The following is a 19,210-nucleotide window of genomic DNA, read 5'->3' on the forward strand; positions in this document are numbered from 1 at the left end:
CCATAGAGACGTCGGCTGCAGGCCAGAGTGGCTTCAGACCGCAGCGTCAGCCGAGAGGACGCCGGGATACTGGCCCGCTCCAAGTCGAAAGGAGGTGACGTACGAGTACTGTTTGGTGCAGTGGGTAGATACCTCGTTTCTCCTCGCCCACCGTAGGCCCTGACCCCTAAAAAGGAAACTTTTGGGACGTCAGGGTGAGAGGAGGAAAGTGCCTTCTTAGTTTACTTTTGTCAAACTTGAGGATTCGTTTTTCAGTTTAGTCGGAGCCGTGCGGCAAACGTAGCTGCCGACATCCCTACGACGCACCCAAGTGGTGGCCAGAAAGCTGGTGACTGAGAAGTGGCCTCCCCGAATGCAAGGCATACAGGCCTTACTGTCAGAAGCTTGAGCTAGGAGCCTCGGCCGTCGCGTCTCGAAGGTGCAGCGATACTGCCAACTTCCTTCCGCGAACCCCTCAGGGTGGGCAACGGAGCTTTTCACCAGACTGGGACCTCGCGACCTGGCTGACCGGCCGCTCCTCGGTAGCGCCTCACCGCCCCCTTGGGGATTTCTTGATAATTCGTTGCCACGATGCGGGCGGATGTTGTGGGGCTACTGTTTGTAGACCGCAGTAGCGTGACTAGAACACTTAATCATGACTACTAAATCCTTAGAAGTCGAAAAAGCAAGTCCAGAGTAGTTTGACCCTGATTAAATCGCGCTTACAAGATACAGTTTGTTTACTGGGACTTTGGCTAGGTCCCATCCCGTCTCTGCCTCAGAGTAGTGGTTGCTCTCTTAGCAGCAAGGAAATACCAGCTTGACGTTTGACTCTAGGAAGCACGGGTCCAAAAGAAGAGGCCCAAGGAGGGACATTCTTCTTTCCCTTTCCTACTTACAGTTTCTCAAACCAAGTGTCAGATGGAAAGCAAGGGGTGGTATCATCGTAATTATATAGTTGACCATAGAAAATAAACTTCAATCTCAAAGCAAACTCCTAGGCCATCCCCAGAATCTCAAGAGTTTCTCAATCATAGAACTCATTTCTTGTCACACTCTTGGTTCTTAGCCAATGTAAAAGACCCAACTGACAGGGAAAATTAAACACATTTTAACCCCCACATAACTTAAATGAGAATTTAAAGTATTTCTCAGCAAATGTATTTACAATTTTGAGTGCTTTTAGCCATGTTAAGGACAAATTTTCTCTTTCTGAATGCAGTAATTTGGCATTACCCTTTTGGCAGTGTGGTACAAGTCTTATAATCTAGGCCTTACGGAGCTATCAAGGAACAACGTAGATGGCTTCATGCAAACCCAGACAATGTAATAATAGTTCTTTTCTCTGTAGTCAGTCTACTGCCTGTAGATGCTTATTCATTTCTTTTTTTTTTTTTTTTTTTGAGATAGGGTCTCCCTCTGTCACCCAGGCTGGAGTGCAGTGGTGCAATCATAGCTTACTGCAGCCCTGACCTCCTGGGCTCAAGGGATTCTCCAGCCTCAGCCTTTGGAGTAGGTGGGACCACAGGCACATGCCATCGTGAAGGTAATTAAGTTTTTTGTAGAGATAGGCATCTCGCTTATGTTGCCCAGCCTGGTGTTGAAGTCCTGGGCTCAAGTGATACCCCCTCCCTGGCTTCTCAAAGTGTTGGGATTACAGGCGTGAGCCACTGTGCCCAGCTTACTGATTAATTTATACAGTGTTCTCAGTGTGCCACAGAATGACTATGGAACTCAAGTTCTAGTGGAGGGTGTGAGCCATAAGGAAACAAGGTAGACAGATTGTAATAAGTACTGTAAAGGAAGTAAGTGGGGTGATATAATAGACTTGGGAGACGCTAACTTTAGTCAGGTAGTATGGGAGGCCCTTATGAGGAAATGGTACTTCAGAATTGAAATGTGAAGGAATCCAGTGTCAGAGGAACTAAAAAAAAGGCATTGTGCCCCTTTAACTTAGTGAGATTATCATTCCTGATCTACACTCTTCTCCCCATTTTTCTCGTTTTCTCTGTTACTGCTTCCCTTTCATTTGAAAAGCCAGGTCTTTTATACAAATCAGAAAATTAGAACATTTCTGGTTGTGTTTGGTGTAATCTTGACGTCTTTACAGATGTGGTTTTGTTCTTTCCTAATAGACAAGCTTATAATAGCACTTTTGGTGAGCTCATTTCTGTTAAACACTTTATAGCATAAATCTTTTCCTGTGTTCAAAAGAAAGTATCTGGTTCATGAGACAGTTTAGATACAGTCTTTGCCAAAGTGCCTGATTTTTAGTTTACAATGTTGCTTGTCTCCTTTTTTTTCAGATCTGGTTCTTGTCTCATAGCTCTATTGAAAAATACTTGGAGTAAAGGGACCAAATAGCAAGTGAAAAAATGCACAATTCTGCATATTAAAAAAAAGAGGCCGGGTGCAGTGGCTCACACCTGTAATCCTGTCATTTTGGGAAATGGAGGTAGGATAGTTTGAAGCCATGAGTTCAAGACCAGCCTGGGCAAGATAGGGAGATTCCCGTCTCTACAAAGATTATTTTTAAAAATTAGCCAGGTGTGGTGGTGCATGTCTGTGGTTCCAGCTACTCGGGAGGCTGAGGTGGGAAAATCCCATGAGCCCACAAGTTCAAGGCTGCAGTGAGCTATGATTGCACGACTGCATTGCAGCGTGGGTGACAGAGCAAGACCATATGTCAACAATAAAAACAAACAAAATGAACAAACCGGAAGATTAATAGTGAATGCTCCACAAGATAAAAACAGCAACAACTTTATAACTTTACAAATTTTTTTCTCATAAATCTGAAATAAGAATTAAATGTGAAACAGTTCAAAACTTCAAGATAGTTATTTATTAATAAAATACAAATACATATTTTAAAAATGTACAAATTAAATAAAAATACCTTCAAAGTTAAATGTCAGTTCTTTCACAATCATTGTGTAGGGGTAATACGTACAATATCTTGGCTTACTAGTAATTTTATACCAGTCACTTGAAACAACATCCTTAAAACTTTTAATAATATGTTGTAATAATTCCATTTTTCATTTTTTAGAGTTTGATAGAAGACAGTCAATATCGTGAAGGATTTCAGAGGTTTTTTTCAATGCTATTGATACTCTGTTTTCATTAACTTCTCCTAGCAAGGTTTCTGAAGATCCCGGTTTATAATGATCAGAAGGCTGTTCATTTTTCTTGTTAGAAATCTGGTTTAGGATACCACTATTCTCTAGTAGCACTAAGTTGCTTAGTTAAGGGAGTTTTCCCCACATGTTTCATTATATAAATATCTTTATATTCAGAAAGCATAGCCTTCATATTGAATATTTCTCAGCTGGAAGACCTCTTGGATTCATAATAGAGTTAGAACTGCAAGGCTTATCAAGTCTGCTCCTTGTAAATGAAGAAACTAGTTAGAGTCTAAAGGAGGGGGAAAGAGAACAGAGTGTGTATGTGTGTGTTTGGGTGGAGGTTTGGTGGTAAGGAGGAAATAATGAAAATCTCAGTAACATTTCTTTAAATGAAGAAATGATATGGGAATTAAAGAGTAGGATGATAGGATTATAAGGAATCTGTGTAGTGTCTATTTTTAATTTTAAAAGATTTAGAGTGAAAAACCTGTTCACTACAGAACTTATTTGAATAAGATTAGAGCAAAATCACAAGAGAAAACAAATTTAGATGAATTGGGTGAGAATGTACAGAACGAAATATTTCATTTAAAAAAAAGAGGTCTTATACAGCTATAATTTTATAATTATGTAAGTGAAAAAGTTTCCAAAGGAGACCTTAACCCTAATTAACTGTTCTTTATCCAATTTAAACTCAAGAAAAGTATAAATGTTAACATGCTATACCTTCTATGGACAAGATCCATCTTAAATTACAATCTTAAGTATTTGCTTACTCAATAAAGGTTAGCAATATATTAAGTATAGATTAATATTCACAAAGTACTGAAGTCATGAATTAAGCCTAGAACGAAAGAGAGTAATTATGTAGGACAGTGCATTCTGTTTAAAGGATACAGTTAAACTTCTGTATCTTTTCAAGTTCAGAAGCAACAGACCTGTCCAAGGAAAAAAAAAATTCATTCAGTTGTCTGATTCCTTTGTATTCATGATATTTCAAATAAGCATACCTGACTTTTTTTTTTTTCATAAAGGTTAGAATTTTAAACGGAAGAACACAGAAGAATTCTTTATGTTACCTTTATTTAGCAACAAATCAACTTGACTCAACTGATACTTACTGAGTGCCTTTAAAGCTAAGTGAATAAAAGTCTACCCCTTGTAAATCCACTTCAAGGAATTTATAATCAAATATTGACGTTTGAAGATAATGGGCCTTCCTGCTACTTCTTAGTACTAACCTACCATATACTCTACTTTCCTCCCTAAAGTTTACTCAAACTTTAAAAACCTATTAAAATCCCATTCCTTCTGTGAAAGAAGTGCTTTCTCCTTCCCTGAATTCCTATAGCATATTAATTAATCACATACTTATTTGTAATCTCTTCTCTTGAACTATTTAACTTCCTGCTTTTCCTACCTAGATTGTTTCTCTCAGAAGAAAGGATTTTTTATTTTTCTGTACTTGTGCATATATTAATACCTCGTTTATATGGAACTCTCTGGGAATGGATCATATGGGAGATCCAAGTTTTTAAATAGTTGAATTATGTGTCAAAACAACCATTTTTAATTAAATTCCTTCTGGAGTAGACTACCTACTTATTTCATTGTTTTTTTTAAGCACCGAGGGTTAACATGATGAACATTAGTTCTTACCATGTTCTATGGAATGATAGTTGGGCAACTGGTATGGAGTAGAAGGCAAATATATACATCTCCAGCGGAACTCCTCAGTGTGTGTTCCTTATCCTTTTTCTTTTTTTCTTTTTTTTTGAGATGGAGTCTCGCTCTGTCACCCAGGCTGGAGTGCAGTGGTGAGATCTCAGCTCACTGCAAGCTCTGCCTCCCAGATTCACGCCATTCTCCTGCCTCAGCCTCCTGAGTAGCTGGGACTACAGGCGCCTGCCACCATGCCCGGCTAATGCAAGCTCCGCCTTCTGGGTTCACGCCATTCTCCTGCCTCAGCCTCCTGAGTAGCTGGGACTACAGGCACCTGCCACCATGCCCAGCTAATTTTTTTTTATTTTTAGTAGAGACGGGGTTTCACTGTGTTAGCCAGGATGGTCTCGATCTCCTAACCTCATGATCTGCCCGCCTCGGCCTCCCAAAGTGCTGGGATTACAGGCGTGAGCCACCGCGCCTGGCCTCTTTATCCTTTTTCTTATCGAGTTAGAATGAAATATTAGCAACGGCATACAACTACAAACTGTAACTTGACTAGCTCTCTGCAAAATTAATGAAGACATTAGTCTAAAATATTCAAGTCACTAGAAAAATCTTCACAGTTCATAGTAGGGTGTGTGACTTGTCTGCTTTATTGGTTTTACTACAACAGATCACATGCAACTCCTTGTCAGCTTGTACTCTTTTCCCTTGTACTCCAGCCTATGGATGGAGAATGAAAAGAAGTATTTCATAATTTTAAACATCTGTGGCAAAGAACTTGGATACAACTTACTCCAACAGTCAGCTGATTGTTCATTATTGCAAAATATCTTTTTTTTTAAAACCCAAGACACATTTTTCTGGGTGTAAGAAACAATACAACCTTTAATGTTGTTGCTCACATAATGAACTTTTTATGAAACATGTACTATTTGTTGACTAAAAAGTTGAATTAATAAGCTAATAATGGAGGGTGTGGTGGAAAAAAAATACTAGAATACAACTTAGGTAGCTTTTTATTGTACAATCTTGTTTCTTCCTTCAAGCTACCCTCTTTGATAAGAAAAACCAAAGTGGAGATACCCAAGGCTTTATAAGGGGAATGGAGCTACTCCTCAATTTCTTTATCTTACCTCTGCTGTTCCTAGTTGCTTTCATCTTTAGCTGCTATCACCAATCTCTACTTGCAGTTTTTAATGTGTATTGACAGCCTCTTCTCAGCTTTCATATAAAAAGGCTGATGATATTTTACAAACTGCGAGCTAAGCAATGGCGAAGGGACCAGTTTTATAGACAAGTACAATTTTCCTTCCATCACAACTGGTTTTTTTGCTAGTTACTTTAGCACCTTTTCTGCTTCCAAACAGGCTACAGCTAAAGGATGAGGGATCTGCAAAGCTGGATCCTTAGATACCTGAGATATTCAAATAACACTTACTGATATGATTTGATTTGTTCTAAGAAATGACTTAGGAAAAGGTAACAAAAATAGGCTTAATGTTTACGTTTTGTTTCACTACACTATGTTAGGTCACCTCACAAAACTTACTTAAAAAGCTTCCTAAATTTTTCCTGATATCCCTGTCTTCCAATATATTCAGGTTAGACTCTCAGTGACACTAATCTTCTAATGACCTTTCTTCCTATATTTTCTATCTTATATTTTCACAAAAAGTTCCTATGAAGCCCAGTTCTAGTACCCTGCACACTGAAAAGCACATAGGAGGGACTAAAATACTTGCTTTATTTGATCGGCCAGTTAATTTGGGGGAAGTAACTAATATGACAGAAATTATTTAAAAATCAATTTTTTCTGAAAGCTTATGTTATTAAACCTTTTATTTCCTTTAACATTACTAAAAATTTAAGAATCCCCTTTAAACTTTTCCATGAAGTTTTCAGGATGAATTTGTCACATAAAAAGAGCCACTCATTTTCATGTTAAGTTTTCAAAGAAAGGTTTTCTTACCTTTGGGTAAAATAGAATATGATGAAATGTAATAAATTAGAAGTCTGATTAGAAATAAATTATTTTCAAGCTTAGGCTATCAAAAATACTTTAGGAGTTAAACATATTCAAAACTAAGAAAAATTTTTTGGGGAAAAAACTCCCAGTTTACCATTTGACAATTTTAATTTTTTAAAAGTATTAGGTCTTCTAAACAGATTCAGCTTCAAAGAAAAATACCAATTTTCTTGGAGAACAGACGATGACAAATGAGTGGGTATTTCTCTGGGACTAGTCTGAAAAAAGTCTCAATTTACCATTTGACACTTTAATTTTTTTAAAGTATTGGCTCTTCTAAACAGATTAAGTTTAAAATAAAAATACCAATTTTCTTGGAGAACAGAAGATGACGAATGAGTGGGCATCTCCCTGGGACTAGTCTGGAACAGTCTCCTGCACCATGATGTTACTGTTGTCACATATCTAAAGTGAATACATTAAAAGGAATACTTGAAAAATGAACTTGAATACATTATAAAGTTATAAACAAATGTAAAATCATTAAGACAATTTGGGAAAAAAGGATAAAGAAAAAATGTTAAAGTGAAGCATTTACTGGGCAATTCACAAAATACTTTTCACTGGTCATAGAAAAGCCAAGTTTTTTCCATTATTCATCAAGAAGAAAATGATTAACTTATATTTTTGATTAATAAAAATGACATTTAAGAATCAAAATAAAGGTGATATTTGGATTTCATTTAAAGTTCAATTTTAAATGTTCTAATTCTTTTAGTTTTTCAAAGTAAAATGTGTTTAAGTTTTATCAAAAAATGTCGACACATGATATGACTGAGCATTTGCTTACTAAAATTTAAACCAAAAAATGCCCGCTAATGCGTACACACATATGCTTGTACGCATATGTATAATTATATATAACTTACTAGGTATCTAAAACAAGTATCAAGTTTAATAAAATGAATGATCTGAAATGATTGGCTGAATCAACAGAAATGTTTGCTAAAGAAACTATCTTTTTTGAAGCAAATCATTAATAGCAATGAATAAGCACTTAGACTGAAACACAATAAAACCCAACAGAAAAATACATTCAAGAGGTAATAAAAAACAATTCTTTTGTGAATATTCTCAAGTAGAATCACTAAAATGTCAAGACTATCACAAGTAGAATTACACTGTAACTAACAGATAAACCAAAAGAAAAAAAAATTCATAAAAAGCTGAAGAATCTTCCCCATTTTAAGAGTAATCATTGGGTAATTTTATCCACTTTATAGAAATATACACAATTTTAGTTATTTGTGGTTGCAAACCTTATTTCAAATTGGTTAGAGGATTAGTTAATTGTTAACACAGCTGACCATATCTAACCTCCACAGCAAATCAGTATGTCTACAACACATTTCATTTGGAAAAGTTACTTGAATACAAATGAAATGATTAAAGCTGACTTGAAAGCTGGGCATGGTGGCTCATGCCTGTAATCCCAGCACTTTGGGAGGCCAAGGCGGGCAGATTACCTGAGGTCGGGAGTTCAAGACAAGCCTGACCAACATGGAGAAACCCCATTTCTACTAAAAATACAAAAATTAGCCAGGCATGGTGGCACATAGCTGTGATCCCAGCTACTCAGGAGGCAGAGGCAGAAGAATCGCTTGAACCCAGGAGGCGGAGGTTGCGGTGAGCCAAGATTGTGCTATTGTACTCTAGCCCGGGCCACAAGAGCAAAACTCTGTCTCAAAAAAAAAAAAAAAAGAAAAGCTGACTTGATCTATTTAGTTACACTAAACACAAGTACAACTCTCAACTCTGAAATGACTGAAATGCCTTCATTATTATCCACATGGAAAAACTAAAAATATATATAACATTTAAATAATGTTTATTGCTTCTTCTCTGTTAGTTAAAAGTAAAATGTAAAAATAATTTTAAAAATTGCTTTTCAGTACCTTTCATATGGTTCAGGGTGTTCAATTTGAATTAACTGATCTTGTCCATCAGGAAAAGTTAACTTACACCAACCCAAGTTAAGACCTTGATTTACCTTAAGAAGTGGAAAGATAAGTTTTATCATTTTAGAACTGAAAACAAAAACACAACCAACCTATTCTAACTTCATTAACTTAAAGAAATAAGTAGAGGAATCATTAAAGATGCAGTAATTTAAATGTTGTTTACATGAGATATGGGTGTTATTTAACCACCACTCATATAGGTAATTATCAAAACAAATGAAAATACTAATCCCTTTCTCTATAATCAGTTATCTTTAGAAAACTGACTATTTGTCAAGTCATTCTGATATTTGCTAGGAAATCCAAAGAGATCAGTAAAGCTTCTTGACAGATTTTATACTTCAAAAAATGAACTGAAATAGTGTGGTACTTTATTTTCTTTGTTCTCTTTTCCACAGATAACCAGTAAAAACTAGATTTCAGTCTGAAGTATACCCACTTGTCTCTTCTCAATAGGAGAGCTGAAATTCCAATTTAGGGTTAGAGTAATGCCATCTAAAAAGATAGCATGTACTTTGTCATCAGAGTAGGCAAGAAATCTTCCCACGCTGGGTATGAGTGACTCTTTCAAAACCAAAGGCAGTATATTGCTATCATTTATCCCAGGTACCTAAAACCAAGTAAATAAAAATAGCAGGAAATAGAGTTATCTAAGAACAAGATTTAAATGAATATTAATGACTCTGAGGCAATTTCGGGTACTTATTCAGAAGTCGAATATTATAAAATCCTTATATTTTAACTTTTCCAAAAGTGAATACCAAAAACAGTATTTTTTTCAAGCAGATTCAGTTCTAATATCTTTGTAAAGTCACTGTTCTGCTCTGAACTTTACATCCAATATAGACAAAAATTAGGAGCTTATAGATTTGTAATTAAATATATATACAGAAATCAAAGTCTGAGAATCACTTCCTCCAAATCAGCATTAAGGAATTTATTTTTACAGTTATGAAAATATAGAACACTATAATATCATGGTTTATAATGATTTTTACATACTTCAAATCCAGTCAGTTCTCCTATCCTTTCCTCTTCATGAAAAACAAAAACAAACCATATACAATAAAACTGTAACATTAAAGCCTGAACTTTCAGTGTTTGTCTACTAGGTAGGTATTTTTCTGAATAAACCAACATTAATGTTACAAAGAATTTCTCACATAACTTAGAGGAAAGCTGTTTGAACTCAGAAGTATGGATACAAACAATAAAACAATTTAAAAATATCTTGCTTTTAAAATAATTTTAACATACCATTTTCCAGCAGCATATACGATAGTTATGGCTTAAAGAAAGTCTCATCTTCACACAGTGTTGAAGAATTCTGTGAACACGAAAACTACTACTTAAACATTTGCAAATGACATTTTCCATTTCTAGCAACCCATTTTCACTGCCATACAACATTTTAGATGATCCGTAAATCATTTCCACTGAAATGTGTTGGGAACTCTTTTTTCTCAAGAAATCCTTAAGACCCTAGAAGGGAACTACTTTTGCTTCCCTTTGTGATAATCTTACCTACTTAAGGCTATTCCTCTAATTTTTAGCAATGAAATGATTTAATGGACAGAATTTTCAGGAACTCCTTTTTAAGAGGTGATAGATTCACACCACCTGGAAAGTTTCACATAGCCTAAAAATGGTAGGGATGTGAATCAACTATCCCTAGGAAATCATATTATAGAATATGCTTCTTCAAATCTATTTTGGAAATTGCTCGTACATAAATTTATAAAAAGAAACAATACAACAGTCCACTTGCATTCTTCTGGGTGTCACAGATTGAGAGAATTTTAAAAACATGAACCAAAGAACCAATCTATGCTTTATCATACTCTCAGAAATCTATTACTCTGAAGATAATAAAGAAGTATAAACATATTAAATATATCATCAAATCTCCAACTTGATTTCAAGGAACAATAATGATGCCACACTTATGCAGAGAAAGAGCACTTACTTCCTCTCAGCACTTGCTCACTATATATGGATATTTCTCCGTATTTAAATTACAAAGCCGGAAGTACTCTTAATAAATGACATAAAAATTATCTTATTTTATAAGTTATGACACCAAAAAAGTTGACAAATTTTACCGAAGGCATATATTTCCATTGTACCTGCCAATTCTTAATCTCATCCTTAATCACAAGAAAATGTGCCAAGATATTTAGACACATAACATTTGATTCAATTGAATGGGAAGAACTTACCTTGTTGCCTGTTTAATTAGAGAACCAACAGAGAATGGACTTCCTGGTCTATCTGGAGGAAGGTTATTTACTGAGTAAGTTTTCTCTTCTCTCTGAAAATTAGTTAAAATGAAAAATTTCATTAATAATAAATTTTTGCCTTTATTACTTAGCTGTTTTTCCTTGAAATATGTTTTTACAATAGTGATGAGTAGTTATTTTAACAAACTGAAGCCCATAAAACCATGGTATTTTATGATGCTTTTTCATTTTCCCATTTTTTAAAAATATAGAATTGCTCCTATTCATTTGAAAGTTATTATTTTATTTTATTTATTTTTGAGACAGGGTCTTACTCTGTTGCCCAGGCTGGAGTACCATGGTGCGATTACAGCTCACTGTAGCCTCTGTGGCTCAAGAAGCCTTCCCACCTCAGCCTCCCGAGTAGCTGGGACCACAGGCACATGCCACCATGCTGGGCTAATTTTTTAAGTTTTTTGTAGACGTGAGGTCTTTCTATATTATCCAGATGAGTCTCAAACTCTTGAGCTCAAGGGATCCCAAAGTGCTGAGATTACAGGCATGAGCCACTATGCCTAGCCCAAAAATTAAATTCTAGCAACTTATAACTTATTATGCAATTTAAATATTAGTTTATATTTACATTAATATGGTAACCAAACTAATTTTCCTACACATTAGCAGGAAATTTATCATGAGCCACTCCTTTCCCTTAAGACAAAAAGAAATGGCTATATAGATTAAAAAAAAACTACTTTAATTTAATGAATATACCATTTTGCTACATTAATGGAAGAACTATTGCTATAGTTTATGGAAGAAAAAATTATTTACAGGCTGAGGTTATTGAAATTAGAAAAAAAATTGTTATTTTAAAATTCTTTCTGAATTTCCTCTTCCTCAGACTTGCTAGTGTTTTCCAGGACTCCGTCTCCAGCCTTCTCTTTCAACTTGTTGATTTCTTTTTAGATAATCCTAAAAGGGTCCAAAGCTGTGTTCACATAAAATATCATAATAGCAACAGCTAACATTTGTGGAGCAGATGCTATGTGCTAGGCACTATCCTACTCACTTTACATGGATTATCTCCTTTGTTTCTTAAAATAATTCTGAGATAACTATTAATGCTTGTTTCAGATGAGAAAACTGAGACTGAAGGCTAAGAAACAGTAGAGATCTGATTTAAACCACCAAAGAGTGCAGCTCATACTCTTTACCATTAGGGGAAGAAGATGGGCTTCAAAGTCAGACAAATGTGGATTCAAATCACAGGTTTGCCTTTTACCAACTATAATGATGGGCAGGCTATACAACCTTTTATAAGCCTCAGTGCCTCCAGCCTGTGAAATGGGGATACTGCCTACCATCCAGATTTATCTGAGGATTAATGATATAATATACATATAAAGTTCCTGGGACAGAATTTAGCATATAATATGTTCCAAACAAAAGTCTCTGTCCTTTTATCTATCTAAATCTCTATTGGGCTTCTCTTTTGGCTATCAAAACAGACAACTCAACATCACTATGTTAAAACTAGAATTAGTGTTATTTCAAAATTTGCACTTTCACTTTCTCTATACTGTATTTACCTTTGGTATGTCATTTATCACGTTGTTCCCTCTACCTAGAACTCAGTTCCCTCCTCCCTCGCCTCCGTTTGCCTGGCTAACACCTGTTTTTCCTTCCGTCTCAGGGAAGCCATTGCAGAGGTCCCATAGACTAGAAGAAATCCCCTAGTTATGTCCACAAGCACAGTTCCCTCTAATCCTGCCTCTTGGTCTTAATTACAACTTCAGTTTAATAGTTTTTTACTTAATGTCTGTTTTCTCTGTTAGAATACAGCTCCATGAAGGAAGGGGCTGTGTCTGTTTTGCTCATGTCTGTATTATCGTCATTTATTAGCAGAGTGCTTAGCACATGGGAGGCACTCAGAATACCACATTTTAATTATTTATGTCTTTCTCTACTGGATATTGAGTTCCCTCTGGGTTCTTATTTCCATCTATTTCATCAACTCTAAAATGTTTATTTTTCACAATTTAACCTCTCTGAAATCTGGATCCATCTTACAATTAAGAGTGTCTTATAATCTATTAGGCAGGTGGGGTTGAGACATAGTTGAATTTTAATAATCTCAAATCCTTCTTTACCTGACATCTCATGGCAGGCTCAAAAGAAAAAAAAGCCATCATCAAAAAAATTTAGATTTGATAAAAATTTTGGTTTCACACCAAAAATTGCACCACCATTCACTGGTTTATTAATAATTTGGCATCGCTTTCAACTCCTTCCTCATCCTCAGTGTCCAGTCAGCAATCAGTTCTGTCTCCTTAATATTTCTTTCCATTTTCCCTACCACTGCCTTGCTTTCACTTGAACTATTATACATGTCTTCTGACTGGTTCTACAGCTTCAAGTTTTACCTCTTTCCCACCCAGTTCATCTTCCTCTGAAATAATCGAACAAAAATCTGATGTCACTTCCCTACTTGAAATCCTTCAGTGGTTCCCCAAATGCAGTGAGGTTTCTTATGCTCCAGTTATGAGCTGGCTATCTTAGTAATCTGGCTTCTTCTGTGGACATTTCCCCTAGCATCCCATCTATGTGTTGGCCTACCAAACTACAACATTTTCACTTCCTTCAACACTCCACACTTGCCCCAGGCTCTTTTGTCCAGTTCGGTGCCATTTATAAACTGTTCTAAGAACCAGCAATAATAATGTGTTGAATAAGACAGGGCTTAACTCTAGTGTGGCCGACAATGAACATACATCATTAAGAAAATGTCACCCAATATTCAGGGCTTTGAAGAAAAAAGATGAGGATGTCATGATAGGGAGTGTCTTGGGTAGCTTCTTTAATTTGAATAGTCAGGAAAAGCCTCTGTGAGGAGATGACATTTAGATAGAAATCTGAGTGACAAGAAGCCAGCCATGCAAAGAGTTGAGAAAGTAAATTGTTCCCTTAGCTATATGCTCCTCCTACCTCCATCTGTCTTTTGTACAACTCCTCCTTTGGAATTATAGATCCTAGCTTAGCCAAGTCTTCCTTCAGGAGTTGTTTCTGGAGCCTCAAACACTGGGTCAGGTGCCCTTTCTTATGTGGTCCCAAAGCACCAAGTTCTTGTCTCTATGGAAGTACTTACACTGTGAGTACTTGTCAATCTTTCCTATTTCAATTTTTAATTACACAATAAATAATAAATTACATTTTTGTTAAAAAAAAAGTTCAAAAAGTATGAAAATTGAGTCCTCTCAGACTTCTCCTCCCTCACAAAATCCCACAATCCTTCCCAAAGGTAGCTACTTCAGTGTGTATTTGCCCAGGATCCTTTCTTGTGCTTGTGCATGTGTATTACAGAAAGTACTATACAGGTATGGGGTTTATTTTTTGTTCTTTACACAAAAGATATCATTGTACGTTTTCTAACGCAAGTTTCTTTATTCACTCAACAATATCTTTGAGATCTTCCAGAATCTATTACTCTATGCATCAACATCTACCTCATTCTTTTCAACTACTACACACCATTCCCATAATTTGATAATAACACTTCACCATTTCCCTATTAATGAACATTTATTTAGGTTGCTTCTGATTTTTTGTTGCTACAAATAATGCCACAGTACACACCCTTTGCCATGCTTCTTTGAACACATGTGCAAATATTTTTCTAGGCTAGATACTGAGAAGCAGAATTTCTCATCAGTTTCATTTGATGTTATCAAATTGTCCTTTAAGAAAGCTGAACCAATTAACACTCCAACCAACACTATGAAAGCACCCCTTTTCCCACACCCTTCCCAGCAGAAGATGCCATCAGTCTTTTTAGTTATTGACAATTTGGTAAGGGAAAAATGTATGTCATTGATTTTTTGCATCTCCCTGATGCAAGTAGTAAAGTTGAATATGTTTTCAAATATTATGACTTTTTAATTTACATTATCTTTTCTATGGCTAAATCCATTTTTACCCTTTGCCCATTTTTCTATTAGGATATTTTGGGTTTTTTTGGTCTATTACTGATTTAGTGTGGAATATCTTCCAGGTCTTTGCTTATCTTTTTAACAGAAATTCTAAATTTTTTTTTTAATTAAAAAAATTTTTTTGAGACAGAGTCTTGCTCTGTCTCCTAGGCTGGAGTGCGGTGGTGTGATCCTGGCTCACTGCAACCTCCGCTTCCCAGGTTCAAGCGATTCTCATGCCTCACTTTCACAAGTAGCTGGGATTACACACATGCACCACCATGCCCAGCTAATTTTTGTATTCTTAGTAGAGACGAAGTTTTGCCATGTTGGCTGGGCTTGTCTCGAACTTCTGGCCTCATGTGATCCACCAACCTTGTTCTCTCAAAATGCTGTGATTACAGGCATAAGCCATTGTGTCTGGCCTAAATATTTATAATTTAACATAAGTTTGAAGATTTCAAGCTTGTCAAACTTTTCTTTTACGCCTTCTGGTTTTCTGTATTCTACTTAAAAAGAATCTCCTTTACCCAGAGATTTTAAACATTGTTCTTCTATATTTTCTTCTAACACTTACAAAGTTTGGTTTCTTACATTTAGCTCTTTAATTCATCTGAAATTTATTTTGGAGTCTGGGTTAAAGTAAGGAGCAAACAACTTTATCCCCAAAAGAGGGTCAATTGTTTCTAAATCTTTGCACTAAAGCAGACAGAGAAGGGTGAATGTGTTGCACACAGAGGTTGGAGAGTGAAGCCCAAGGCAGTCCACCACAAACGCATTTTAACCCAAAAGCTCACGCTTCTACTCGATATATTTGCTTCAGTATAAAAATTATCACCCCCTCTCGCAACAGCTTTGAGTAGAATTGAAGCTCCAGGAAGATACACTCCTCTTATCTTGCAATTTTGCAAACCCCTTGATACACAGCAGTCAGCAATGTGACTATGCATACCTACTCTGTTTGCTTGCTCACTTGATTGTCTGATGTACTATATACACACACATATACACATATATATGTATACATGTTACTGGGCACACTTGTATCTCATTTGCTTGTTTGCTTCTCTAACTGAACACAAGACTGTGAACTCTTGAGGGCAGGAACTCTTCTTCATCTTCATCTTTGTCAATGCTTACTGGAGTGCCTGCCAAAGAGTTACTGTTCAATTAATATTTATTTACTAAATACTTTCCTAGAGATAGGCCCCCTAGAGTTAGGAATCTGTTCCAATATATACTAAAGTATTTATGAATAAAACAATATTTGGTTGGGATTTACTTAAAAATAAACAGGGAGTGGAGGGAGCAGCAGGAAGTATAAATGAACAAGATGGGTCATGGGTACATAGAGGTCCATTATATTTGTCTACTTTTATATATGTTTGAAATTTCCATAGTTTAAAAAAGTCTCAATTTTTAACTCTACTCCCTAGGGATTCTAATAATCTGATTAGTATTTAAATACTCCACTCTGTAATGAAGACAGAAAACACTTATTTTGTTCTAGCATGCAAAGTAGTGTGATACTATAGTGATTGCTATGCAAGGGTGGATGTCAAATATCTAAGTGGCAATAAGTAAATTAAAACTCATTAACAAAATACTGACATTATTAAGACTATGATCTGGTAATTATATCATATTATGTTTCACTGTTTTCAGCAACAGAGAACAATCTTGTTCAACTGTCTAGTTGTACATGAAGATTTAGAAGTTAAGAGGTGCTTAAAATACACAATTACATGGTGGGGAAAAAGAATGTGCTTTTGCTTTTTAATGTACAAATATTAATTCAAAGTAGTACAGTAAAAATAAGGTGGTTAATAATTACTGTACCAATGCTTGCAGTAAGATTATATTGACTGGGGAGTAGGAAGCAATGTTATATAATGACCAAATTTCCCATACATATTTGGAATTATTTAGAAAGAGCTATACAGCAAAACTCTTCTTGAGTTGAGTTCCTTGTTGGCTTACCTCTTCTGATCCTTCTTGAATGGAATAATATGTAAAATATTTCCCAAAATAAGCCCCTTCTGATTTGAAAACAGATCCATCTCCAGGATAAATCTCTATTGAGTTCATATTTTGATGGGTAAGTCTAAGAAACAGAAATAACCATTAAAATTTTTTTCCACTTGAGATTAAAACATGCATGAAGATAGCCATCAAAAAACAGAAACAACAAAATCTAAGCAAAGAAGCACAGTCTTTTTCCCTGTCCAATGAAGCAGATAATTTCATATTCTGAACCCAACCAGCTAAGTTAACTTTTTCACAGAAAGATAAATAGAATTGGTTTATGCATTTGTTTCAATAACTAAACTAAGAGCTTCTAGAATTCAGGCATTTTGTCTTATCATCTTCTTGATATCCCCACTGCTAATCACAAGGCTGGCATATAAGGGTCACCAAAGCAAAGTCTATTGCATAGGAGTTAAATACAACCTTTCCAGAGCCTGAAAATAAATAGATTAATGAAACTAGTGGAATCAATACTTTATGGATAAGATTAGCCATCTGTATAAGGGGCTATCCCTAAGAAAAGGTGGCTATACCTGGAGCAGCCAGGTAAAATCAAGGTACTGGGTATATAACATATAGAAACTTAATCCAAGTTAATTTTATTAACATATATGTTAGAATGTTGTTGGAAGGAATAGGTCTAGGTCTTCACATAGAAAAGGAGAGCCCCCTCTCTCTCCAAAAATTTAGCAGTGCTCTTCTAGCATTATTCATGGAAGTGAAACTCTCAATCTGGCTAACACTAGTATTCTAGTCACTAGAAGGGTGTCCTTTGTTGTGGGGTAGAGATAATTCAGTGGAACAGTGCTGGCACAGAGTGGCCACTCAATGAGCATTTGCTTTGTGAATGAAGGCTAAAAATCTCCCTTAGGTGATCTACCTTCTCTAATTCCATGCTCAAGCAATTCTGTTTTGACTATTTCAAACAACTTGATCCTCCAGTGCTTGGAAGGGGTATCCTAAATAACTGATATGAATGTTACATTCACTAGCAAACCGATCCCTCATTGGCTTTGGAGGTACCACATAAGTCTTATAAAAATGGTTAACGTGAGTGAGTCACAAGACCCTCATGTGCACTAATAACATTAGTTTTGAGACCTGTAAAACTCAGGATCAAACATAGGAGCACAGTTGGCCCAGCAGAACTGTGTCCTCTTCTGAGAGTCTATCTATAAGGCGAGTCCAATCTTCTCTCTGACATCAATAAACAGCTCTAACTCCAACACAGGAGCCAACATCGGTGCCTTACCTATATGTAACACCTTTGTACCAAACCATTTTTACTTGTTCAGGATAGGAATATTCATTGGATTGTCTCTGTAAAAGTGAATCCCAAAAATTCCACCTGTGAAGGATAAAATACAAGCTATTACTTCTGGTTGCTCAATATAATTGCCTTTAGAAGTCAAGAAAATGGTGCTACTGTAACAGGATTAATTTCTTGTTTAACTCGCTATATCAAAGAATAAAAATTAATATGAAGGTATATTAATGAAATGTAAAAGCAAGTCTTCTTTTTCCATGTTTTTTCAGTATTTTCAATAATCTTATTATTGAATCTCAGCACAATTACATAAATTAACACTTTAACTAACATTTACAATTTAGCCTGGATTCCCTAGGCATGGTGGCTCATGCCTGTAACCCCAGCACTTTGGGAGGCCGAGGCGGGCAGATCACGAGGTTAGGAGTTCGAGATCAGCCTGACCAACATGGTGAAACCCCGTCTCCACTAAAAATACAAAAATTAGTGAGGCGTGGTAGCATGCGCCTGTAATCCCAGCTACTCAAAAGGCTGGGGCAGAAGAATCGCTTGAACCTGGGAGGTGGAGGTTGCAGTGAGCCAATATCGTGCCAGCCTGGGCGACAGAGTGAGACTCCATCTCAAAAAATAAATAAAAAAAATTACTAAAATATCTGTGGTGGGCCAAGCACTGTGCTATACACACTGTGGATATAACAACCAAAAAAAGGAGACATGGTCCCTGCCCTCAGCAGGGACGTTAAATAATAAACATTGAGTATAAAGAAAAGGCAAGTACTGTATGCTATGGAATTATATAAGACTTAACTTGTTTAGGGTCTTCAGGAAAACCACTCTAAAGAAGTTAGGTTTTAGCTGAAACCTGGAAATGAGCACAAGTTAGACAGTTGAGAGAGAGAAAGGGAGAGTGCTCCTGCAGAGTAAAGAGTAGGTGCAGTGGTCAGAGAGTGCTTGAGCAAGCATTTT

At 36.1% G+C, this 19,210-nt stretch overlaps 2 protein-coding genes and 1 long non-coding RNA gene across 8 annotated transcripts in view; 1 reads left to right on the forward strand and 2 right to left on the reverse strand.

The window, feature by feature from the left end:
• Nucleotides 1-2,126, reverse strand: part of TMEM267 (transmembrane protein 267) — a 43,597-nt gene extending 41,471 nt beyond the window's left edge. The window contains exon 1 of the mRNA XM_078004730.1: nucleotides 375-2,126. The gene's annotated coding sequence lies outside the window, so the exon portion shown is untranslated. The remainder of the gene's footprint in view (nucleotides 1-374) is intronic.
• Nucleotides 1-2,891, forward strand: LOC144341406 (uncharacterized). Its single transcript, XR_013418325.1, has 2 exons — nucleotides 1-94; nucleotides 256-2,891. It is a non-coding gene; the product is annotated as an uncharacterized LOC144341406 (long non-coding RNA).
• C6H5orf34 (chromosome 6 C5orf34 homolog) overlaps nucleotides 2,806-19,210 on the reverse strand; it is a 25,273-nt gene continuing 8,868 nt past the window's right edge. For 3 of the 6 annotated variants that reach the window (XM_078003867.1, XM_078003863.1, XM_078003866.1), the window contains 9 exons: nucleotides 18,230-18,325; nucleotides 16,930-17,053; nucleotides 10,982-11,073; nucleotides 10,020-10,089; nucleotides 9,202-9,372; nucleotides 8,697-8,791; nucleotides 7,108-7,206; nucleotides 4,005-4,045; nucleotides 2,806-3,214 (listed from right to left, as the gene is read on the reverse strand). In XM_078003867.1, coding sequence (XP_077859993.1) covers nucleotides 3,021-3,214; nucleotides 4,005-4,045; nucleotides 7,108-7,206; nucleotides 8,697-8,791; nucleotides 9,202-9,372; nucleotides 10,020-10,089; nucleotides 10,982-11,073; nucleotides 16,930-17,053; nucleotides 18,230-18,325 — 982 coding nt within the window. In that variant the 3' untranslated portion in view covers nucleotides 2,806-3,020. 6 annotated transcript variants of the gene reach the window in all.

The sequence above is a fragment of the Macaca mulatta genome, chromosome 6 (assembly GCF_049350105.2).
Source record: "Macaca mulatta isolate MMU2019108-1 chromosome 6, T2T-MMU8v2.0, whole genome shotgun sequence".
Classification (NCBI taxonomy): domain Eukaryota; kingdom Metazoa; phylum Chordata; class Mammalia; order Primates; family Cercopithecidae; genus Macaca; species Macaca mulatta.